The sequence below is a fragment of the Haemorhous mexicanus genome, chromosome 5, assembly GCF_027477595.1.
Source record: "Haemorhous mexicanus isolate bHaeMex1 chromosome 5, bHaeMex1.pri, whole genome shotgun sequence".
Lineage (NCBI taxonomy): Eukaryota > Metazoa > Chordata > Aves > Passeriformes > Fringillidae > Haemorhous > Haemorhous mexicanus.
The window spans coordinates 18123689-18144216 of NC_082345.1; the positions used below are offsets into that span (position 1 = coordinate 18123689).

General features: G+C 46.1%; 2 protein-coding genes across 2 annotated transcripts; both read left to right on the forward strand.

The window, feature by feature from the left end:
* Nucleotides 1–2878: 2878 nt before the first annotated feature.
* LOC132328082 (elongation of very long chain fatty acids protein 4-like) lies at nt 2879–10742 on the forward strand. The gene is made up of 7 exons (XM_059847864.1): nt 2879–2936; nt 4425–4612; nt 5758–5838; nt 6555–6611; nt 7722–7836; nt 8791–8918; nt 10215–10742. The coding sequence occupies exons 1-7, from the start codon at nt 2879–2881 to the stop codon at nt 10383–10385; spliced, it is 798 nt and encodes a 265-aa protein (XP_059703847.1). The 3' UTR covers nt 10386–10742.
* A 6754-nt stretch (nt 10743–17496) lies between these two features.
* KCNA5 (potassium voltage-gated channel subfamily A member 5) lies at nt 17497–19932 on the forward strand. The gene has a single exon (XM_059846171.1). It carries the CDS (start codon nt 17497–17499, stop codon nt 19378–19380), a length of 1884 nt encoding a protein of 627 aa, XP_059702154.1. The 3' UTR covers nt 19381–19932.
* Nucleotides 19933–20528: the final 596 nt, after the last annotated feature.

The window sequence follows — 20528 nt, forward strand, 5'->3', positions numbered from 1 at the left end:
TGCTGGTTCATGAGCAATTAAAAAACTTCAAGGAAAGGTCTTTACAGAAAGCTCTGCAAGAAAGAAAAAAAAAAACCAAAAACAAAATAAAACAAAAAAAAACCCCAAAAAAACCCCAAGAAAAAAGTGTGTAAAGTTCACTATGATTTTAAAGTTCACCATAATTGTAAAGTCCACAATAATTGTCTCCCTGACCCTGAGTCAGCAAAAACACAGTATGCTACCAAAGGTCAGTCAAACCCTCTTCTAGACTGGATTGCCCTGACTTCCCAAATTCAAAATCTTCATCCTAAATCACTTTCCCAAAAATATTTGTTTAAATTCTTCCATGGTTTCCATAAATCATAGAAATGCAGTAGCTGTCCAACAGCATCAGCACATGATGTCTTTGAATGAAAAACTCCCAGCACATGATCTGCCTAATTCCTAAAGCTGCTTTGGAAAGCTAATCTTTGGTGCTTTGCCCTTCAAAAAGGTTTGTTATGGATCTGGTGACAGACACAATGCAGTGCTATGAGAAATGGTGCTACCCTCTAGCTTATTTGGAGTTTGCTAATGATCTGTGCCCACTGGGAAAAGAAGAGGACGTATCCACACCCCAGGTGGCCCCAGGTGACCAAGCTGAACCCTATCTCTTGGCTTTGGGCTGTTTCTTGGAGGGTGGGGGTCCAGGGTCCTGGTTCTGCATTGGTCCCCCCACGTGGGACTGAATCACTGCAACCCTCCGCATTTTCCCTTGATGCAGTTGCTGGAGATCACTTGGTACCTCTGTCACACCCCTCCAAATATTCTCCTGTCATTAAAAATAGTGACTCCCCCAGGGCCACAGGCTGGATATGAGGGATGACTCCAGATGAGTTTTCCCTGCCTTGAGTGAGTGAGAGTGAGAGTGAGAGTGAGAGTGAGAGTGAGAGTGAGAGTGAGAGTGAGAGTGAGAGAGTGAGAGTGTGAGTGAGTGAGAGTGAGAGTGTGAGTGAGAGTGAGTGAGAGTGAGCGAGTGAGTGTGAGTGTGAGTGAGTGAGTGAGTGAGTGAGTGAGTTCTCTGCCCCCTCATTTGGTGTTCTGGACCTGTTTTGAGCACACAAAACACTTGGTCTCAGCCCCTTTTGCTGGTCTGAAGGAGTGCTCCAAACAGACTGCTTTCCAGCCACGATCCCTTGTCTTTTACTGTCTGCAAAGCTGTTGTGGCATGTCCTGAAGAAACCTGCAGAAGAAATGGTGGCCCGGTTCTCACTTGGCCGGGCCGGGCTCCTGAGCATGGCACTAAAGGCCAACGATTCACTCCTGTGGAATCACAGGAATCTTTTTCATTCATTTCCCTTTTCTTTCCAGTCCCTTAATCAGCTAAACCGTGTGGGGAGAGGCAAGGCGGGGGGGGGTGGGGGGGAGGAGTATGTGATGTAACCTCTTATTCTGGCAAAGTTGTGCGACAACCCCACGGTGCCTGCGGCTCGCGGTGGGGTTTTGGTGTCCGCCGCTAGGAGACTGAAGAAGATGGCCTGAAGATCCACCACAGCTGTGGGATACACTCATCGCAAGGGATACACTCACCTCCCTTTTGGAGAGGAAGGCTGGGCGCTGTCTGCAGCTCCTTGTCTTGCCGGCTCCACCTGCGCCGCGAGCGGCTGAGGACAGCGCTGGAGAAAGGAATGATCGGAGTCGGCTGCGCTGCTGCGGTGAGTCTGCTACTCTTTCCAGCCTTTTCCTGACGGGTTTGGGGGAAAGGAAAGGAAGTGGAGTGAGCTGGAGTGCGTGTGGATTTTTTGGGGACTTGTAACCATGTGGAATCCTTGCGGGATTGACTCTGAGCCTGCTGATAATCGCCGACTAATTTGGCTGCTGGCAGAGTCCACCCGGATAACAAGGGCATGTGGCTCTGGATCAGGATGGGTGCGACACCTCCCGGGGGTCTCCGGTTTTGTGTCAGAGAAACACCCCAAAAAGGAGGTTGACTGTAAGGATTAACTGCAGGAGAGAAATTTGGGGGTGTCTGTCACCGAGACCATGTTGGGTGTGAGTGTCACAGTCTGTGAGGAGGGGTCAAAGGAGAAAATGTGCTTTTCTCAATGCCACCAGGAGATGAAACTGGGAGGAAGCTGCTCGTGTGTATTTGCTAATTGAGAGAACTGGATCAGGTAGCTCAAGCTGTTGAAACTAACTGCAGAAAAGTGTTTTCTAGGAGAACTTCCAAGTGCCTTTGAAAACATCTCCCTACTAACGGAAAGAAAGGAAGAGGAGAACCATCATAATATGTATGGGTATTCTACTTTATATACTATATAACAGAATTTATACAAGATAAAACAAAATTAATGTATAAACTGAGGCCTCAGAAAACCAACTAAGCAGCTCTGTTAACACTTCTGGAGCTGCAGCAGTGCTGAATGAATCCCTAGCTGCCTTCCAGCACTGGGAATATCGAAAACTACCTGTGGAAAGATGCAGTTATGACACTTGGTGTGTGTCCTCATGTGAATGTTGTGCCCACACTGCTTTAAGAAAAAATGCCATGTGACTGATTTCCCAGTGGTACTGGCAGTTCCTTCCTAGATCTGGCAGATCCCATGCAGCTGCTCAGAGCATTTTTTAGAGGTGAAAACTCCATGAAATATCAAAATCTGGAAATTAAATAATAAGTTATTTAAATTTATAAATAAATAAAATCTGGAAGTTAAGTAGCTAATCATTGCAGGTGGGGGGGGGGGGGGTAGAGTGGGTTCTCTTTCTTCCTTTTTTAAAGAGGACTTTAATCCTGGTCTAAAAGTTAAATTTTTTGAAAGCTAACTATTATCCTTTCATTAGCTGTAGTTCTGAGCCTTTGTCTAAAGAGCCTCCTCATTCCTCACTCAGTCAAGTTAATTTCTTTCCAGAACTTGGGATGCCTTCAACTTGGCAGAAAACTCAGGAATTCTACAACTGGATTCTTGAAAGTGGAGGTAGGTAGAGATGCTGTCTAAAATGGGGATTTCTGCATAAACAGCATGATCATGAAAACCAAACCTAGAAGGAATGCAATCCTTACACTAACCCACATTTTCTTCACTAAGCAGATTTCCACTTTTCCTTCTCCATGATCACAAACTTCCCTTAAGTCTTGAAATATATCTCATTGACCCTCCAGTTGGATCACAGTGAGGAATGAAAGAACGGGGAATTTCCCAGTGGGCGAGGATCAATAAATGCCTGGGATTCTCTGTTGAGTCTGGAGTACTAATGGAAGTGATTGTTTTAACTGCATATTCATGTGTCATGGGAAAGCTTAGTTGACCAAATTGTTAATACTTTGGAATTTAAACTCTTTGTGGTGACAGGAAAACCTGTTATCAAATGAAATATTGGCACTAACCACTCCTCAGTGCTTGAGATTTGACAGCTTGCAGTGAGGAGACATCAGATTTTCAGTCGTTAAAGGCTCAGTTTGGTCCCAAGGGGCTGTGATGTATCTCTGGATGTAAAGAAAAGCCACAAAATGCCATGCAGGCTTGCAGGAGGAAGACAAGAGGCATAATGCTCAGACTTTACATAATGCTCAGTAAATGTTTCAGGACTTGAATGTCACAAGAGAGTGTAAATTGTGATTCAGGATTTCTGATACTAAGTCTAGAAATGGAATATCAAAGAGCTCCTGACACAGCCCATAACAGCCACCATAAAGAACTGGAAGGTTTAAAAGGGAAGGGGATTAACAGGGAGGGGGATTAACTGGAAAGTTTAGAAGGGAGGGGGATTGTCCATACTGTACTGTATTTATAAAAAAATGAAGGGCTTTGACAGAGGATCACACAGGAAAGGAAAGCATGAATGGTACTGGGATGTTTTTGCTGATATAATATATCATGGATGATAGCAGGATTGGGAGGAGGTCACATGACAGAAAATCTCTTCAGTGTCCCTTTGCTGTAGGACTGAAGAGCTGTTTCAGCAGGGATAAGTGTTTTGGCATTTCCCAATGAATTCATGCTTCTTAAGAGAGCCCACTGTATGAACAGACATAAAAATGAAGGAGTGGAGAATTTCAGATATCCTGAGGATTGTAAGGAAGTAACACCAGTGGTTAAAACACTTTTATTACAAAGCTGTAAATTTACACTCCTGAGGAGCCACTGTTGCTTTGGCTGCTCCTGTGCCTCCCCGCACAGTGTTTGGGATCACTCTTTTCACCCAGGGAGGGCTTCAGCTCATCCCAAGAAAGATCTGCCTTCCAGTACTGCAGTCCATACCCAAAAATTGGACTAAAACCTTTGTGCTAAATCCTTTTGGCAGAGTCAGAGCAGAAGGACTGAAGTGCAGTTTTGCAAAGACACAAAGATACCAATTTTCTTTCTGCAGCGAGTGCACCAAAGGGAAGTATTTAAATACAATTAAATGTATTTGCCCCATGCTGTGTGGAGGTGCCAGCTGTGGCTTTGTGTTTTGCTTCTCAGATCCAAGGACAGACCAGTGGCCACTGGTTTACTCCCCACTTCCAGTCACCCTGGTCTTCACGTCCTACCTCTTCCTGGTGGCACTGGGACCATCCTGCATGCGGCAGCGGCGGCAGCTGGAGCTGCGGGCTCCACTACTCACCTACAACCTGGCCATGGTGGCATTATCCAGCTACATGTTCTACGAGGTGAGGAGGCAGGATTGGCTCCTAGGTAAGCACCTGAGAAGGGTTTGAATTCCAGAGCCTCCAGATTCCATGGTTTGAACAGCTTTTGCTGATGGACTCTTCTGAAGGGAGTGGGAGCTGGCTTGGACATGTCCATGTTTTGCCACAAGAGGAGAGTATTGTCCTGCTGTGCTTGATTTCCTCCCAGTTCTCAATCCCCCTGCCATTCATGAAATTAACACGTAATTTCATTCATCCTGAATGAATGAATTGCAAGTTGAGAATTCCCCATTAGGCACAGATTGTGTGGAGGATGTGGAATGGCCTCATTTTGCCTCAAGTCTGGCTGGTGATGAATCCATCTCTGAGGATGAGAACCGCTGGACTAGTGGAAGGTGTCCCTGCCAAAGGCAGGGGGTTGGGATTAGGTGATCTTCAAGGTCCCTTCCAACCCCTTAACATTCTATGATTTTCCAAAGTTGGAAGTTCTCTCCAGGAGTGCCAAGCACTCTCTGTCTTCCTGCTGCTGAGAGTGTTAAGAACTTTTTTTTCTGCTTGTTCTTAATGCATAAGCCTTTCTACAAGCCTCTTCCCCTAAGTTCATGTAGGCCACTGAAAATTCTTTGAGGGAACATGGCCAAATAGGTTTCAACAAATATGCCCTTTTAATTTGTATCACAAGTGTTACATTAACACTAATTGCTTTTGGTTTTTTTAACAATTGATGCTCCATCTGAGGACAGGTGTACAAATTGCTTTTCTGTGCTTGATTGTTTAGTTGTACTGGTTACTTGGTCCAGTTTTTGGCTTTCCAATGAACAGGCAAATGCAACCTACCAAAACAGAACAGCCTGGGATCCTTGCAAAGGAGAACAGAGTCTCTCAGAGACATTCAGAAGCTTAGAATTCAGTATTCCTGCTGAAGTAGTTTTGAGCCCTCCAGTGATTACACAAAGAGTTACAAAACCTCCCAGGCCCAATTTGCATTTTTTGAGATTTCAACCAGGATGTGAAGTACTTTGTTTTACATTTTTACTATTTGTCCATGGATTTTCTGTAACTATAAGACTGAGACTTCACTACCTTAGCATTAATATGCTCATCTTTTTTGGAACAGATGCCATTGAACAGAAAATTTATTTCTATTTGCTTTTTGTCTGTTTCAGTTTCTGGTCACTTCAGTCTTGGCCAACTACAGCTATCTGTGCCAGCCAGTGGATTACAGCCGGAGTGAGCTGGGAATGAGGGTACAGCTCTGGAGAAAGCTTGCTTTAGGCCCTGCCCTCCCATGGCTAGGCATATTCTTTTGGTCATAAATAGCAATTTGCATGGCTAAGAAGGCTTTGACTCCAGTTTGTTGTTGCCTGTAAATCTATTCCACTAAATTGTCTCCTTCAACAGTTGTTGCGCTTTGCTTTAGTTCTCTAAAATTAATCATCTCAGTCAACCCAGCCATCTAAGTTTGCTCTTTGACCACTGCAGAGAAGGTGATCTTACCAGCTGAAGTATCAATATTACAAATTGATTATTGAAATAGATGTGATTCTTCGCATGGATTATAATGATTCTGGGTGATCTCTTCCAACAAGAAAACTGAGTTTTATATTCTCTGCCTTGTATGACAGAAATCTCACTCAACCCTTCTTTTAGCAGGAGGGTTTAGCTAAAACTGTTTCTTGGTCATCACAGGGGTTTGGGTCCCACCAGTGTCAGCTTTCCAAAAATGCTGCATGAGTTTTTTCTCTTTGAATTTGGAGTTACGATGCCTTGCTTTGAACAGATGCAAGCATCACATTATCTTTTCAGTTTCTCAGAGTCTTGCCATCTGGGGGAAAAAAAAAAAAAGGGACCTCTTAATTTTCCCCCCTTGCTGCAGACACTGGGTGGGCAGGGATACAGCATGGTTGAAAATGTGTTGATTTTGGGTAAAGCTCTAACCACCATGTCTTGTGCTGCCCAGCAGATGGCAAGAGTGTGTTGGTGGTTCTTCTTCTCCAAAGTCATCGAGCTGCTGGATACGGTAAGGAGGGCTCAGCTCCTCAGTGGGACCGGGGCTGGACACAATACTTTGTCAGAAAGGGGCAGCGTGCCAGAACTGATGTCCTGGATCGATCCTGTATTGATTCGCTGCCTGTCTCCATCCCTTGGCTGCACACACTCCCTCCCCAGAACCCTTCCTGAGGCTGGGCACAATGCTAGGGGAGAGGCTTTCCCCTGGTTGCTGCCAGCTGGGTCCGCAAAATTGTAGCTGCTGGTGCCACACAGGTTCTGCTATTGCCTGGCTGCCTGATTATCAGTGGGGCTGAAAAGGAGCTGGACAAGTCCTGGCATCTCTGCTGCCATGGATTTTCCCAGAGCTCTGCACTAAAGGTTTGTGTCCTGGGGGAATTCAAAGTTCCCCTCTTAACAGGTGTCCTTCTGCACTGTAAATTAACTAAGTGACTGGACAAGGCCTTTGCTTGGCCAGCAGATGACAGCTGTGTCCTAGCCTGAAATTTCACAGCTCTCTGGGGTGTAAGTTGACAACCCACTGAAATGTGAATAAACATGGATCCTTCCTAGGCCTATTGCCAGGGTTTTGGCCAATCCCCTCTCTGTTTGCATCAGCAACAAAAGCAGCTTTTTGCCAGTCCTGAGTGCCTGAAAAGCAGATGCACTTTTTGTTGTGTGTGTTTATGAATGTGCATGGTGAAATGCAGTGACCTAACACGCATTCATCTGGCAAAACCATTCTCTTTACTAATGCAGATTCCAGGAGGGTTTGGCCATTCAACACAGTGGATTTTCTGTGGGTTTTGTCTGGTAGCAGTAAATATACAACCTATGTCCTGAAAAGGAGCAGATCGAAGCAGCTGTGAATTGTATGGAAGCTCAGTCAGAGTCTCAGATGTGTCCTCTTTGGACTTTGGGCCCTGAATCCAGACATAAAAATATTTGGGGCTTTGTGGAAGAAATTCTGTCTTCCAGATCGCCCTATAAATTCTATTGCATTTCACCAGTTTTTGTCAACAGCAAAGGAAATAGGTTTGGGAGATTCAGACTCATCATTAGCTATTTTTATAACTTTTTACTGTGGAATTTTTGTCTCAACACATCGACTCAAGGTTTTCCTTTGCCTGGCTTCTTTCAGGTTTTCTTAATTCTGCGCAAGAAACAAGAGCAGGTGACTTTTCTGCACGTGTACCATCATGGCTCTATGCTCTTCAACTGGTGGTCAGGGGTCAAATATGTGCCTGGAGGACAAGGTATGCTTGTAAGAAATGCTGCTGCAAGAAAACTTTGTGTTTCTCATGGCTTTTTGGGCCATGGAGGTAGCATTACAGTGTAGATCGGCTGACTGGCAGGTAGGAAGCTCACCTACTTCCAAAGGTGAGAAAAACGTGTGCATCTCAGATGATCCCATCTGCTCAGCTTTTGGGGCTATTTAGGCTGCCCTGTTCACTGCCTCACCCAGAATAAGAGTGTGCCATCAGAGTGGGTCCAAACAGAAAAAAATAACATCCCACAGAAGTTCAATGTATTTCTCCCCACCCCCCCCCCCCCCCCCCCCACTCGAAGGCCCTGGAGCAGCAGCCCAGATTCTGGCTCTGTTTCCTGCTCTGGCTGTGCCCATTTCTGAGCTGTATCCAGAACGCTGCCCCTTTTTGCTCAACTGGAAGAGAAGCATCTGGGTACCAAGCCACTCTAGGTAGGCCCTATACAAGATGCTGGGGCATTCTTTTTTTTGGGAAATCATTTTGGCTACACAGCCTTGACACCAGAATGGTGTGAAATGCTTAGGTCAGACGATCAAAGTCTCTCCTCTGGCTTTGAAGCCCTTCTCTGCCTCTGAACACTTGATACGGGATGGGTATATCATGGATGTCCCAACCCTAGTGTTGTGTTCAAGGCCAGATGAGATGGGGCTTTGGGGCAACTCTAATAGGAAATGTGCCCTGGGGGTTGGAGCTGACAGCCTTTAAGGTCCATTCCGACCCAACCCATCCAATGATTCTGGATGCTGAAGGAAGGGAGAAGCTGACGTGCTTCCATGGTGTCCTGGTTTTGCATGGGAAGTATGAGATCCCAGATGGAATGTTCATGCACAGATATAGGTGTGGTGTGTTTTGGAAGCATCATCATAGTGGCTGTGAGCCCTTCACAGGGCTAGCCTGGAATGGGTCATGTGCATTGTTCACCTTCACTTCTTCACTCCTCAGCCTTCTTTGTTGGGATGCTGAACTCCTTTGTCCACATCTTCATGTACGGCTACTATGCCCTAGCCAGCCTGGGACCGTGGATGCGCCAGCACCTGTGGTGGAAGCGTTACCTGACCATCCTGCAGCTGGTAATTAGCTCCAGGTGTTCATCCCTGCCCTTCCACAGCTCAGGTGTGATGGCCCTTGCTGTCACCTCACTGCCTCCATCTGCTTGTTGCCCATGGTGGGCAGCAGGTCCCCAGGTGTCCTTGTGAGCCACTCTGAGAGGCGAAGCCATGGATGACCTGCTCCAAATGCTACTTTTCCAAGACTATCAGAAGCCTTCAGTGACCATCTCAAACTAATTATCCATAGCTTTGTAATGGGAAGGGAAGAGAAAAATTAACAATTGGATTCTTCCTTTTTATGTTGTATAAGGAGCACTGAAAACAGAGCTTGATGTGGAGAGGTGGGGACATTGATTCAGGGAAACTTTGGATTCTCAATAAGGCAACAGACTGAGGAGCCTTGATTCAGTTCCTTCAGAAAGGAAGGGGGTCTCTAGCTGCAGGCAAACAGGCAAGTTAAATATCTGAATTTTACTCTTTCTCTAGAAAATCCCTTTGGATTTTCTTTCCCTCACCTCTGATGAAGTTACAAATCTGGAAAACCCTGTGGTTTTTTTTTGAGATACATAAATGCAATGGTCCAGACAAGGACAATGGTTGTAGGAGAGATTTTTACACTCAAAGAGAGGCTTTGCAAACCAAAAGAATGCAGTTACAAGGGAAGAGGAAGAGGATATGTGTAAAACAGTGGTGCAGTGAAGACTGCTCCAGTATTCTCACTTAGCCTGCATGGCAAAGCAGAACAAGAAAGCATTGTAAGAAATAAAAAGGGATTTCTAATGCAAATTATAGCACAGGGAAAAAAATGTTTAATGGCTCTTTGGTAGGTAGAACTCATTGCTTCAGGGTATTGAGACAGGTGACTTAGTAAAATACAAAAAAAAAAAGTTGAATGTTTTAACGAATAAAGGTAGTATTTGTGAACTAATAAAGGTCGTATCTGTAGTTCCTCTCTGAAAGTTAAAATACAAATCAAAATAATTATGAGTATTACAACCTGATTACCACTGGGGAAGAGGAATCTCCTACCTTCAGTTTCCATATTCCAGCATCTCAGTTACTGCACGATGGCAGAGAAATGGGCTAAGGACAGGATTGGTTAAACTTTCAGGTTTGATGGTCATCTTTCCTGGTGGGAAAACACTGTTAAACTTGAAAGGAAGGTTCCCAGGGATGTCAGGAGAGGCAAGCAGGTAATCCTGTGGGTTGAGGACACTACTAGGATGTTGTGATAGCTGCAGTGGTCTCAATGGCCAGCTGAGGTGTATCTCATGTACGTTCCCTAATCTGGCTGCTACTTTTTTCCACCTCTTCCAGTGCCAGTTTATGGCCATTGCTGCTCATTCTTCCTACAACTTGTTCACAGAGTGCCCGTTCCCTGATGGCTTCAACACCGCAGTCTTCCTCTACATCCTCAGCCTCCTGGCTCTCTTCCTACGCTTCTACTATCGGACCTATGTCAGGGGAAAGCAGGAAAAGCTGACTTGAAGGAAATCAAAGAGGACAGAGAGCACAGCTTGATGAACATGAGCGTTCTCTGCTGCTTGTGACATGGCTTCAGGAAGAAAATGTATCTGGAGAGTGTGTGTGAGGCTTGTGCCTTGCCTTCAAATATCCCAGGTTAGGGAGAAGAAAGGAATGATGTAAACTCAGGGATTAAGGAACTGAGGAGCACACTTAATTAAGCTGAGGCCAAGCTAAGACAGGTAGTCACCAGCATAGCAGGCTCTGGAACATTTGCAAGGTAAGGTCTTTTTCCCTTCCATCTTTAACTCGGTGTCCAAGGTCTAGTAGCCAGCTACAACTCCCTGCCTCATTTCTTAGGCTGTAGAGGGTTTCTTTGCATCCACAGAACTATCTCAGCTTGGTGTTGTAGATCAGGCAGGGTCATGTGCCTCCAGTCTGGAAATCAATGTCCAGGTAGCAGCAGCAGCCAGGAATCCACAGGGACTGCTTGCTAAGCAAGCTCCTACTAGGCCTGGAGTGGTCCTGATGATTTAACTTTTATCAGTAAGTAAATTGGACATTAGGTTGTCTGGCTGGACAGGTGTCTTCACTGTCCTGAAGCTAAATAAGGCATTATTAGCACATTCATCCTAATAAAAAACCAGTGCAGTAATGTCCCATTTTCTGGAATGCTTGTTTCCCTTTGGTTGCTCTCATACCAATAGAGGATTTTAATGCATGAAGATACTTCGTATTGCTCCTTGTAGATGCCATAATTGAACTTGAATTAATAGACTGATGTTCCCTATTCATAACTTTTTTCTCCAATTTGATATTATTTTTAATACTGTTATTTTAAAATTTTGCTTCTTGTCAAACAGAAGGAGTTTAACAATACCATAAGCAACCACCTCCACTACCCAATTGTATAAGAATTAATACAAAATGTATAAAATAAATTCATTGGGTAGTGCAAAGCTGCATAGCTCCGTTGATTTTAAGATACCACTAATTGGCTTCTTTTTTTGCTCCTAAATCAACTACAACTAGAATTTGGCACTTATATTCATCTGCAGACTGTTAAATACTGTTAAAGTGCTGATGTGATAGGACTTTGAAGATCCTAATTAAACTACAAAGTGGTAATTATTGATTGAATCCTGCTCAGCTGATTCTGAGCTGGTACTACAGAGTAGTGGTATTTTGTGAAACACAAAGGTGTTGAAGGAGAGGATTGAAATTTGTGGCACAATGCGTTGCCATTGCCAAGCTAAATCCACCTCAAATATAAGAAAGTCCAACTCCACTGGGAATGTCCAGAGGACTAGAGCTGGCCTGTGCCTAGCAAATAGATGTACCCCAAAAGACCTGTGTGCCCTACACCAATCTGGAGTTGAGTGGCTACAAAAAATAAATTTAATTTGTTCCTCACTGCTCTGTGTTCGTACCCCAACCCCTTCCTTCAGTCTCTCCACACACACACAGAAGATAAAACAATATTCTGCCATTCCTCACCCTCCTCCCCTTCACACACAGCCACTAAGGACTAGTTCACACTGTCACAAGGTCACATCATCAGTGTCCTTTGATTTGAGCAGTCTCTTGTCTGGTTGTCACTGGTGAGTATGAGAATCACTGCATCCGTGCTAGTTGGTTTTCTTCTGTCAACTATTTTTCCATGCTAATAAATTAATAAATAGTGACACATTAAAATACTGGAGTTCTTCTTCTGCCAGAATTTTAACTAGAAAATCCCTGGGTGGGTCCTTCATTCCTCCCTTTGTTTGGAAAGACAGGAAAACGGGATCTGCTGTGTATCTAACATATTCATGTGGAGGGTTTCCCCTGGAGGCTCTCCAGAGCTGAAAACTCAGTGCAAGTAAAGCTGTTTCATTACTCCAGTCCACCTAATGATTCATTTATGGCCCTCTCCTGCTTAAACCATTAGTACCTTTGGCCCCCTAGTTTTGTGGTAGAGCATTTCCTGCAGCTGGCTAAATTATCTGTGCTCACAAAGCAATCTAATGCTCTTTTTCCTATACATGAGTAGGTTTCAACCTCAGTTTCCCCTCACTTCAGTGTTTTCAGAATATAGTAACTAAGTTCACTCATAATTTTATACCAAACTAAGCATCATGTATTTTGATTTTCCTTGAGTCATGACTGCTTAAAAATTGGAAATGAGCATGAAATCTGAATGAGGTTACTCCTTGCTTTTTTACTCTTTAAATACATGAATTTGTAAACATGCCATTTACCTTTTTTTAAGGCAGCCTATGCAGCTTAATTTGTGTCTGTGTATGACAAAGCAATGGATACTGGAGTGTCACTGGTCACATAGGTGGTAACAAAACATGAAAGTACAAAGCTGTCACCTGACAGCTTGAAGTGACTGATCACCTAAATCAGACATCACTGTCATCACTTGTTCTAGACATAAAACCTTTGATTTATTCCTGTCCCTCTTCCTCACAGCCTGAGTGAGTAGCCTGATCTTGAATGAGTAAGAGCTTTGTGTTGGTGTGACTTTGATGGCACAAGATGAAAATGAAGCTTTTCCACTTGAATGGTAAGGAGGGATTGAGTTTGCCCAGAAACACCATGCTTTTCATACAGAAACAGACACTGGCATAGAGCACAGCTGTTACAGAAGCATTGATGTAAGCAGAATTCACTTGTGAGGGTATTTGCACTGGCAATGAAGAAAAAACCACAGTGGTATAGCTGAGTGGCTCTGCAGGTTACTCCTTCAGATTGCCCTTGTTTGTCTTCATTCTCCTGTTTTAAAATTGGGTTGCTCCAGTTGGAATTGTCCACCTGGGCAACCCTGTGATAACAAAGAACCTGAGAGCACAGCTATGTGCTCCTGGAATTTAACAGAGAATAAAGGCACCAAATGGGATTTTCCCTCTAAAATCAAGTCCCTGGAATTAAAGATTACACCACAGCAAAGCAATGGAAGTCAAAAGGGGAGGGAAATTATAAATTGCAAGCTTGGAGAGCTCATACTGTCTAGTAGAGTCCAAACCTTTGAGGATGGGTTGAAAATACCCTGTCACAGCTGGATTTGTGAAAAACCTCTGGGCCAAATGCTGGTTCTACCAATATGAGTGACAAAGGCTGGAGTTCCTCTGGAACGAGGCTGGCACAGCTGTGTGGAAAGCAGCACGCTCAGCTCCACAGCCGTGTTTGCTGGGAGCAGGAGTGTTATTCAATCCTACAAACAGATGACTTTTGTGGGTACAGTGGTGTGTAAATCTTCCTCTTACAGACTGTGTGTCAATAGATGTTCATTGAGCAGTTTACATGAACAAGATGTAAAGCATAGTGCAAGTAGGCTGCTAAAATGAATAAGCTTGATATCTGGTAGTGCTCAGCATCTTTCCTGCTGTTCCAGTCAATGTGAGTTATGGATGTTCTGATCAAATTACTTTTGAATTAACCAGACCATTTACTCAGTGCTTACTTTGCCTCTGAAGATAAATGAGAGGGATTCTCATTTTAATCAAAACAAAATACAGAAAAGAAAATCAATTACTATATAATGTTTTTTCCATCCCTGTGTGATGGAAAGCTTCCAGAGGAACTTGGGCTTAAAATTGCAAAGCAATATAAAATGCAGGGACATGGTTGGATTTAAGCTATTGTATTTTTTTTTATGTACTATCAGAAAACATGGCTGTGTTGTTTGTTTTTTTAAAAAGGCAAAAGAATTACTCTAAACAATTAAACAAGCAAAAGCAGAATACAGTAGATTGCTTCACCCAAAAAAAAAAAAAATCTGTTGATACAGATGTAAACCATCTAGAAGCCAAACGTTTAGAAAGATCAGCCAGCCCTATATATAGAAAAGTGTGAATGTGCTGAATTCATTAATAAATAGCTTCATGGATTAGGGCTTGATAGATGGAGTGCTCCATCCAGATGTTTACTGTGATTTGTCAATGGCCTGGTACTTAATCCTCCTGGACAGGAAATAGGAGTCTTTTCTATAGGGTCTCCCCTGGGGACTGGCAGTGCCTCTCTCTGGCCTGAATTGTCTCAGCAGGAGATCAGGCTGCCGAGGAATTAACCAAGTGGCAGAGGCATGGATTTGCCTTTAACCCTGTCGGTTTCCTCTCAGCTTCAGATGATTTCCTCACCATCTGCCACAACCTCGCCGTTATTTAGTCAACACATGGAAAAGGAAAAAAAAGGAGTCACCCATGTCACCCCGGGGTCCCTGTACCCACAAAGTGTGCCGAGGGAGACACATGGAGTCCCATCAGCACTGAGGAGGAGGAGGGCTGTGGGCAGCTTCAAGAGCATGGTGTGCCCCTCTTCACTGTTCCCTGTCAGTGACAGGGATGGCCCAAGAGGTAGTATTTGTGAGAAGACTTGATGTCCCCAAGGTGTCCTTGGTCAGGGTACCAGAGAGTTTAGTGTGTGCATGAGTGAGTTTGGGTGGGGGTAGGTGAATGCAGCCCCTGCAGACAGTCCCCACAGCTCATTTCTCAACATGTGGGACCTCTCCATGGGATGGGTACTTCATCTCGCTGTGGGACACTGAAGGACAGCTCCCAGCAGCCACACCTCCTATGGAATAGTACAGTGGGAGCTGCAGTGAATGCTAGGTTTTGTTGTGGATGTGCAGTACTGTAAAGGACTGATTTCCTGTGTTCAACTTCTGGCTAAATCACAAGTACGTGGACAAATAAATTCTATTCAGGGACTGCCTGGTTAAAACATTAGCAGCACATCTCAGCACTATTCTTCCCTAGTCTGCACGTCATCCTTTCTCTCCAGTACCTTGACTTCTGCTGCTCTTCAAGAGCATTTCTTTACACTGAGCTGAAAAAATGAAGGCTATTAAATAAAAATTGTCCTTTAAAATTCCCTGCTTGGAGTAGATGTTCCTTTCCCTTTAACACCATCCTCCCACTTTCTCTTTTCTCTGCTCTTCTTTTGTACCCATACATACAGACACCATAATAGATTCTCAGACCTTTTAAAGCTGCAAAGTAGCTACAAGTTACTCAAATGCTGTACAAGCAGCTGCATTTTTTCTGATCTGCACATTAATAATGGACATTTTCTTTATGGGGTTTTCTGCAAGGCTTTAATCAAAGTGAATTTGGGCAAGTCTTTATTTTTCTTTGCACTTTAGCATAATCCCATCTGCCTTCAAATTCAGGATGTGAACACTGCAACTTGATACTTAGAAAAGCTAGAAACTTGAACCAGAACTTAAATTTGGTGTGGTACCTCCCAGGCATTCCCTGCTATTGATGAAGGAATGGCAGAATGGATACTGCTCTTCTGTACACTTTATTCTGCTCTGAGTGGTGCCCACCATCACAGATGTCTGAGGATGTTTTCTCCTGAACTAATAAATGGTTATTCATGAGGAAAGTTTGGAGGGAGAATGCCTTGCTGGCAGTGCTGTTTTCAAGTGTGAATAGTTTTCAAGTGTGCAAACCCTACTCTGGTTGTAATCCCTGATATGCACTGGTAGCAGATCACCCACTCCTTATTGGGGTGCACAGCTGTGTCTGTGGTGTGTCTGTATTTATCATGTATTTGCTAGTTCCAGAGGGTGTTAGCCTACATTTTGCAGGTTTAACATGTTATCCCAATAAATAACTGTAAATCAAAGGGCTGTTATTTTGAAAGAAGAACTTATCTTCTACATAATTTTGCTTCTAGAAATTACTGGTGTGAGTAAAGCTGTCCTTTATTCATTGGCACAGTGGCAAAAAAGGTTGGCAGTTCTGTGCTCAGTTTTTAGAGATAAAGTGCAAGCCACCACTTACAGAAACCATTTAATACAATTATGGCTTTTTATTTTGGCACTGCTTTTAATATCTTTGGGCAGATTCCATACACAGGGGTAATGTTTTAAATTAGGGGAAAGCCACTAGTCACAGTGAATCTAGGTGAAGTGTTTGATGGAGCTACGAGTGGTAACATAAGGATTTAGGAAAAAATGTCACTGTGATTCCAACTGGAAGGCAAAATGGTCGCAATAAATTTTGTTAGAAAACCAGAAACTCCACAAGATTGGAGTGGTGTATATATACATATAGGTTCTAATCCTACAGTATTTATATAGATATTTAGTGTATTTCTCTGCAGACCTTAAGAAGAATAGATGAGTTCATGGCTTGAATATAGCAAGTAAGATCTTAGCATTGACGGTATTACTGAACTGTAATTGAAGTCATTGTGTAAAGCTGCTCGCTTCTCTCTAATAAAATGTGCATCTACTTAAATGTTTTAGCCTTGGATATGGGGTTAAAAATGCATCAATGGGAAAGTGTTTGCAAATGTTAACATGAAAATAGCACGGCAGAAATGTCGTTTGCTGGCTTGGGAAGAACCTTTTGGAACTGCACAATTCAGCGAGAAACTCGAGGGAGCAGAAATAGGGAGAGCAAACGCAAAGCAGTCCCTTCCTTTGTTCTTATTCCGCAGGGGAATGGGGAGGCGGGGACACACGCCAAGAGGAGCCCGGAATCCCCGGGGCTTTCAGTTCTGATTTTCATTAGAGGTGAGCGGCAGTTTGCAGCCAGAAGCGCTCGCTGCGAGCAAATCCACGCGTGGGGGCCGCTCCGTAATCCCTGGCGCGGCGGGGTCGCGGGCTGCGGAGCGGACAGCGCTGTGCCCCGCGCCCCCGGCCTGGAGGGCAGCTCCAGCCTCCTGCCCGGGCGCACGTACCGCCGGCGTCCGGCCTCCCGCACCACCGGAGAGGTGCCCCCCTCGCGCATCCCCCGCCCGGGCACCTGTGGGTATCCCCACGGCCAGGCCCCGGTGCCCCAGCGCGTCCGCACCCCGACGCGCAGCCCCTCGGCGGGGCGGGGCGCGGGGGGATGCTGCGGGAGCGCGGAGCAGGAGGGATCCTCTTTGACGTCAAGCGACCATAATATAATGATCGCTCGTTCATATCCGGGTCCCCGGGCGTCTCACCCGGGCCGCGCTCGGCCGCGCTCGGCGGCGCAGTGAGGGGAGGCGGGTCGGCCAGGGCAGGGCAGGGCAGGGCAGCGCGGCCGCCCGGAGGTGGCCGGCGGCGGCCGCGGCACCGGCGCGGCGAGCGCAGCATGCCCGCCGCCTCAGACGCGCCTGCCTCCCGCAGCCGCCGCCGCCGCCGCCGCCGCCGCCGCTGCTGCTGCTGCCCATGGAAATCGCGCTGGTGACTTTGGAGAACGGCGGCACCACGGCCATCGCGGGCGGCGACGATGCCGCGGCCGCCGGCGGCCGGGAGCGCTGGCGGGGCAACTTGCTGCACCTCGCCGGCTCGCCGCAGCTGAGCGACGGCAAGGAGAGCGCCCCGCCGCCGCCGCCGCCCGCGGGGGACGAGGAGCGGGAGCGGCCCCCGCCGGGTCCCCGCGCGGGAGGCAGCGGCGGCGCGGGCGACCCCGACGAGCGGCCGGCGGAGCTGCGCGCAGCCCCCGCGCCGCCGCCGCGGCCGCCGCCCCGCGCCCCGCGCCCCACCGCGGACGTGGGGACGTCCGAGGAAGGGGGACACCGCCGGGGCATGGCCATGGCTGCGGCGGGCGACGAGGAGGAGGAAGAGGCGGCGGCGGCCAACCCAGGCGCCATGCACCACCAGCGGGTGCTGATCAACATCTCGGGGCTGCGCTTCGAGACGCAGCTGGGCACTCTCAACCAGTTCCCCGACACGCTGCTGGGGGACCCCGACAAGCGCATTCGCTACTTCGACCCGCTCCGCAACGAGTACTTTTTCGACCGCAACCGGCCCAGCTTCGACGGCATCCTCTACTTCTACCAGTCCGGGGGCAAGCTCCGCCGGCCTGTCAATGTCTCCATCGACGTCTTCGCCGACGAGATCCGCTTCTACCAGCTGGGTGAGGAGGCCATGGAGCGCTTCCGGGAGGACGAGGGCTTCATCAAAGAGGAGGAGAAGCCCCTGCCCCGTAATGAGTTCCAGCGCCAGGTCTGGCTCATTTTTGAGTACCCCGAGAGCTCCAGCTCAGCCCGGGCCATCGCCATCGTCTCCGTGCTGGTCATCCTCATCTCCATCATCACCTTCTGCCTGGAGACCCTGCCCGAGTTCAGGGACGAGAGGGAGATGCCCGTACCTCTGCCTCCACAAGGTGGAGGTTTGAATGGCACGCCCGGGGACTCTCCACCCATGCAGCCACCCAGTAGCCTGGCTGACCCCTTCTTCATTATCGAGACCACCTGTGTGATCTGGTTCACCTTTGAGCTCCTCGTGCGCTTCTTTGCCTGCCCCAGCAAGCCCGAGTTCTCCCGCAACATCATGAACATCATCGACATCGTGGCCATCATCCCCTACTTCATCACCCTGGGCACCGAGCTGGCCCACGAGCAGCAGCAGCCTGGAGCTGGCAGTAGCAATGGGGGTGGGGGCCAGCAGCAAGCCATGTCCCTGGCCATCCTCAGAGTCATCCGCCTGGTCAGAGTCTTCAGGATCTTCAAGCTCTCCAGGCACTCCAAGGGGCTGCAGATCTTAGGACAGACTTTGAAAGCCAGCATGAGGGAGCTGGGCCTCCTCATCTTCTTCCTCTTCATTGGGGTGATCCTCTTCTCCAGCGCCGTCTACTTTGCTGAGGCTGATGACCCCGAGTCTCATTTCTCCAGCATCCCTGATGCTTTCTGGTGGGCTGTGGTAACCATGACTACTGTGGGCTATGGGGACATGAGACCTGTCACTGTGGGGGGCAAGATTGTGGGCTCCTTGTGTGCCATCGCTGGTGTGCTCACCATTGCCCTCCCTGTCCCTGTCATCGTGTCCAACTTCAACTACTTCTACCACCGAGAGACTGACCATGAAGAGCAGGCTATCCTCAAAGATGAGCACAGTAGTGCTCAGGACAGCACTGCGGGGGGAGAAGTGAAGAGAAGACCCAGTAAAAACTCTCTGAACAAATCTGTTGTGCACTTGGAAAACAGTGAGGAGTTCAACAATGGCACCAGGTCCTTAGAGAAAGCAAATATCAAAGCAAAAAGTAATGTAGATCTCAGAAAATCCCTCTATGCTCTCTGTCTGGACACCAATAGGGAAACAGACCTGTGAGGAGAGGAGACGGTTAGAGTTCAGAGGGGCAGAAGGATTTTCCGGTGTCAAAAACTTGCTACTATAATTATTCTTTTAGTACCAATTAGTTTTTTAAGTCAGGCTGTGTTTTACAAATTGATCACTGTCCTGAGCAGTCCTCCAGGAATACATATTTTTATGTCCTTTTTCCATGACACAAAGGGTCATCTATTTTTAAAATAGACTAAGAATAAGCTACACTCCATAATGCAGGAGCTGGTAAATTATGACAGTGAAAAATCTAATTTGTAGAAACTTATTTTAGCAAACAGTCATTGGTTTTGAATGGGTCATTTGTAACCAATTCAGTTGCTCTGAGTTTAGTGTAAAGAACTGGGGGGATATGTGTGTGGAGAATGAATGGATTGGGGATGGGAGGGAGGAGATTGAGGGGTTTTTCATTATAGTTTCAAATTGAAATTATTCAAATACATTTTGTATCTGTATGACTGTATTTATGGTTGAAAGGCGATTCCTTATTCCTGTGAAATATGATGTCATTAAAGCACGAGGAACATTAGCAAATCAGCACTTTCTGAGTTTTCCACTAGTTATCTGTACAGATCTGGTTATCTTGTATGTGAAGTGAATTTGGTGCTTTGAACCCTAGAGCAGAAAACTTCTGTTGTCATTGATATGTTAGTTTCTTGTGAACCTTAAATTATTAAATATTGTAGATATACTTCTTTATAAATAATTTGATTAGTTACGTTCCTGTTTCAGAATTTCTAAGTAATTCGGTCATGTGCTTACTGGCCCCACTCAAAATGTACGTGCAGCTTTTTTTTTTTTAATTATTTTTTACAGTTTTATATCTTTGTTATGTTTTTGAGACCTAAAGGAAAAAATACACTGTCTGCTATTACTGGTTTAAATCCAGTGCACAACAGATCAAAAGTGATCTGAACAGATTTTCAAGTGCACAACAGATCAGAAACATAAGGGAGTGGATAGGCATAATGAGAAAGTAGAATATTGAGTACAATATCTGCAGAACTGTTTTCATTGTACACTCCAGATTCTTTGAGCGTATGTATCAGTCGCCTTTATGTATGCACACACCATTTGTGTACACAGTTCTCTGGTTTTAGTTCTCTCATACCGGGAGTGGATGGCACTTCAGGAGT

Excerpts from the sequence above, each read along its gene's own strand:
- LOC132328082 (XM_059847864.1), top strand. The coding sequence starts at position 2,879 with ATGCCTTCAACTTGGCAGAAAACTCAGGAATTCTACAACTGGATTCTT. Across the intron at positions 2,937-4,424 it reads CTGGATTCTTGAAAGTGGAG|ATCCAAGGACAGACCAGTGG; the intron begins GTAGGTAGAGAT and ends TTTGCTTCTCAG. Across the intron at positions 6,612-7,721 it reads TCATCGAGCTGCTGGATACG|GTTTTCTTAATTCTGCGCAA; the intron begins GTAAGGAGGGCT and ends GGCTTCTTTCAG.
- KCNA5 (XM_059846171.1), top strand. The coding sequence starts at position 17,497 with ATGGAAATCGCGCTGGTGACTTTGGAGAACGGCGGCACCACGGCCATC.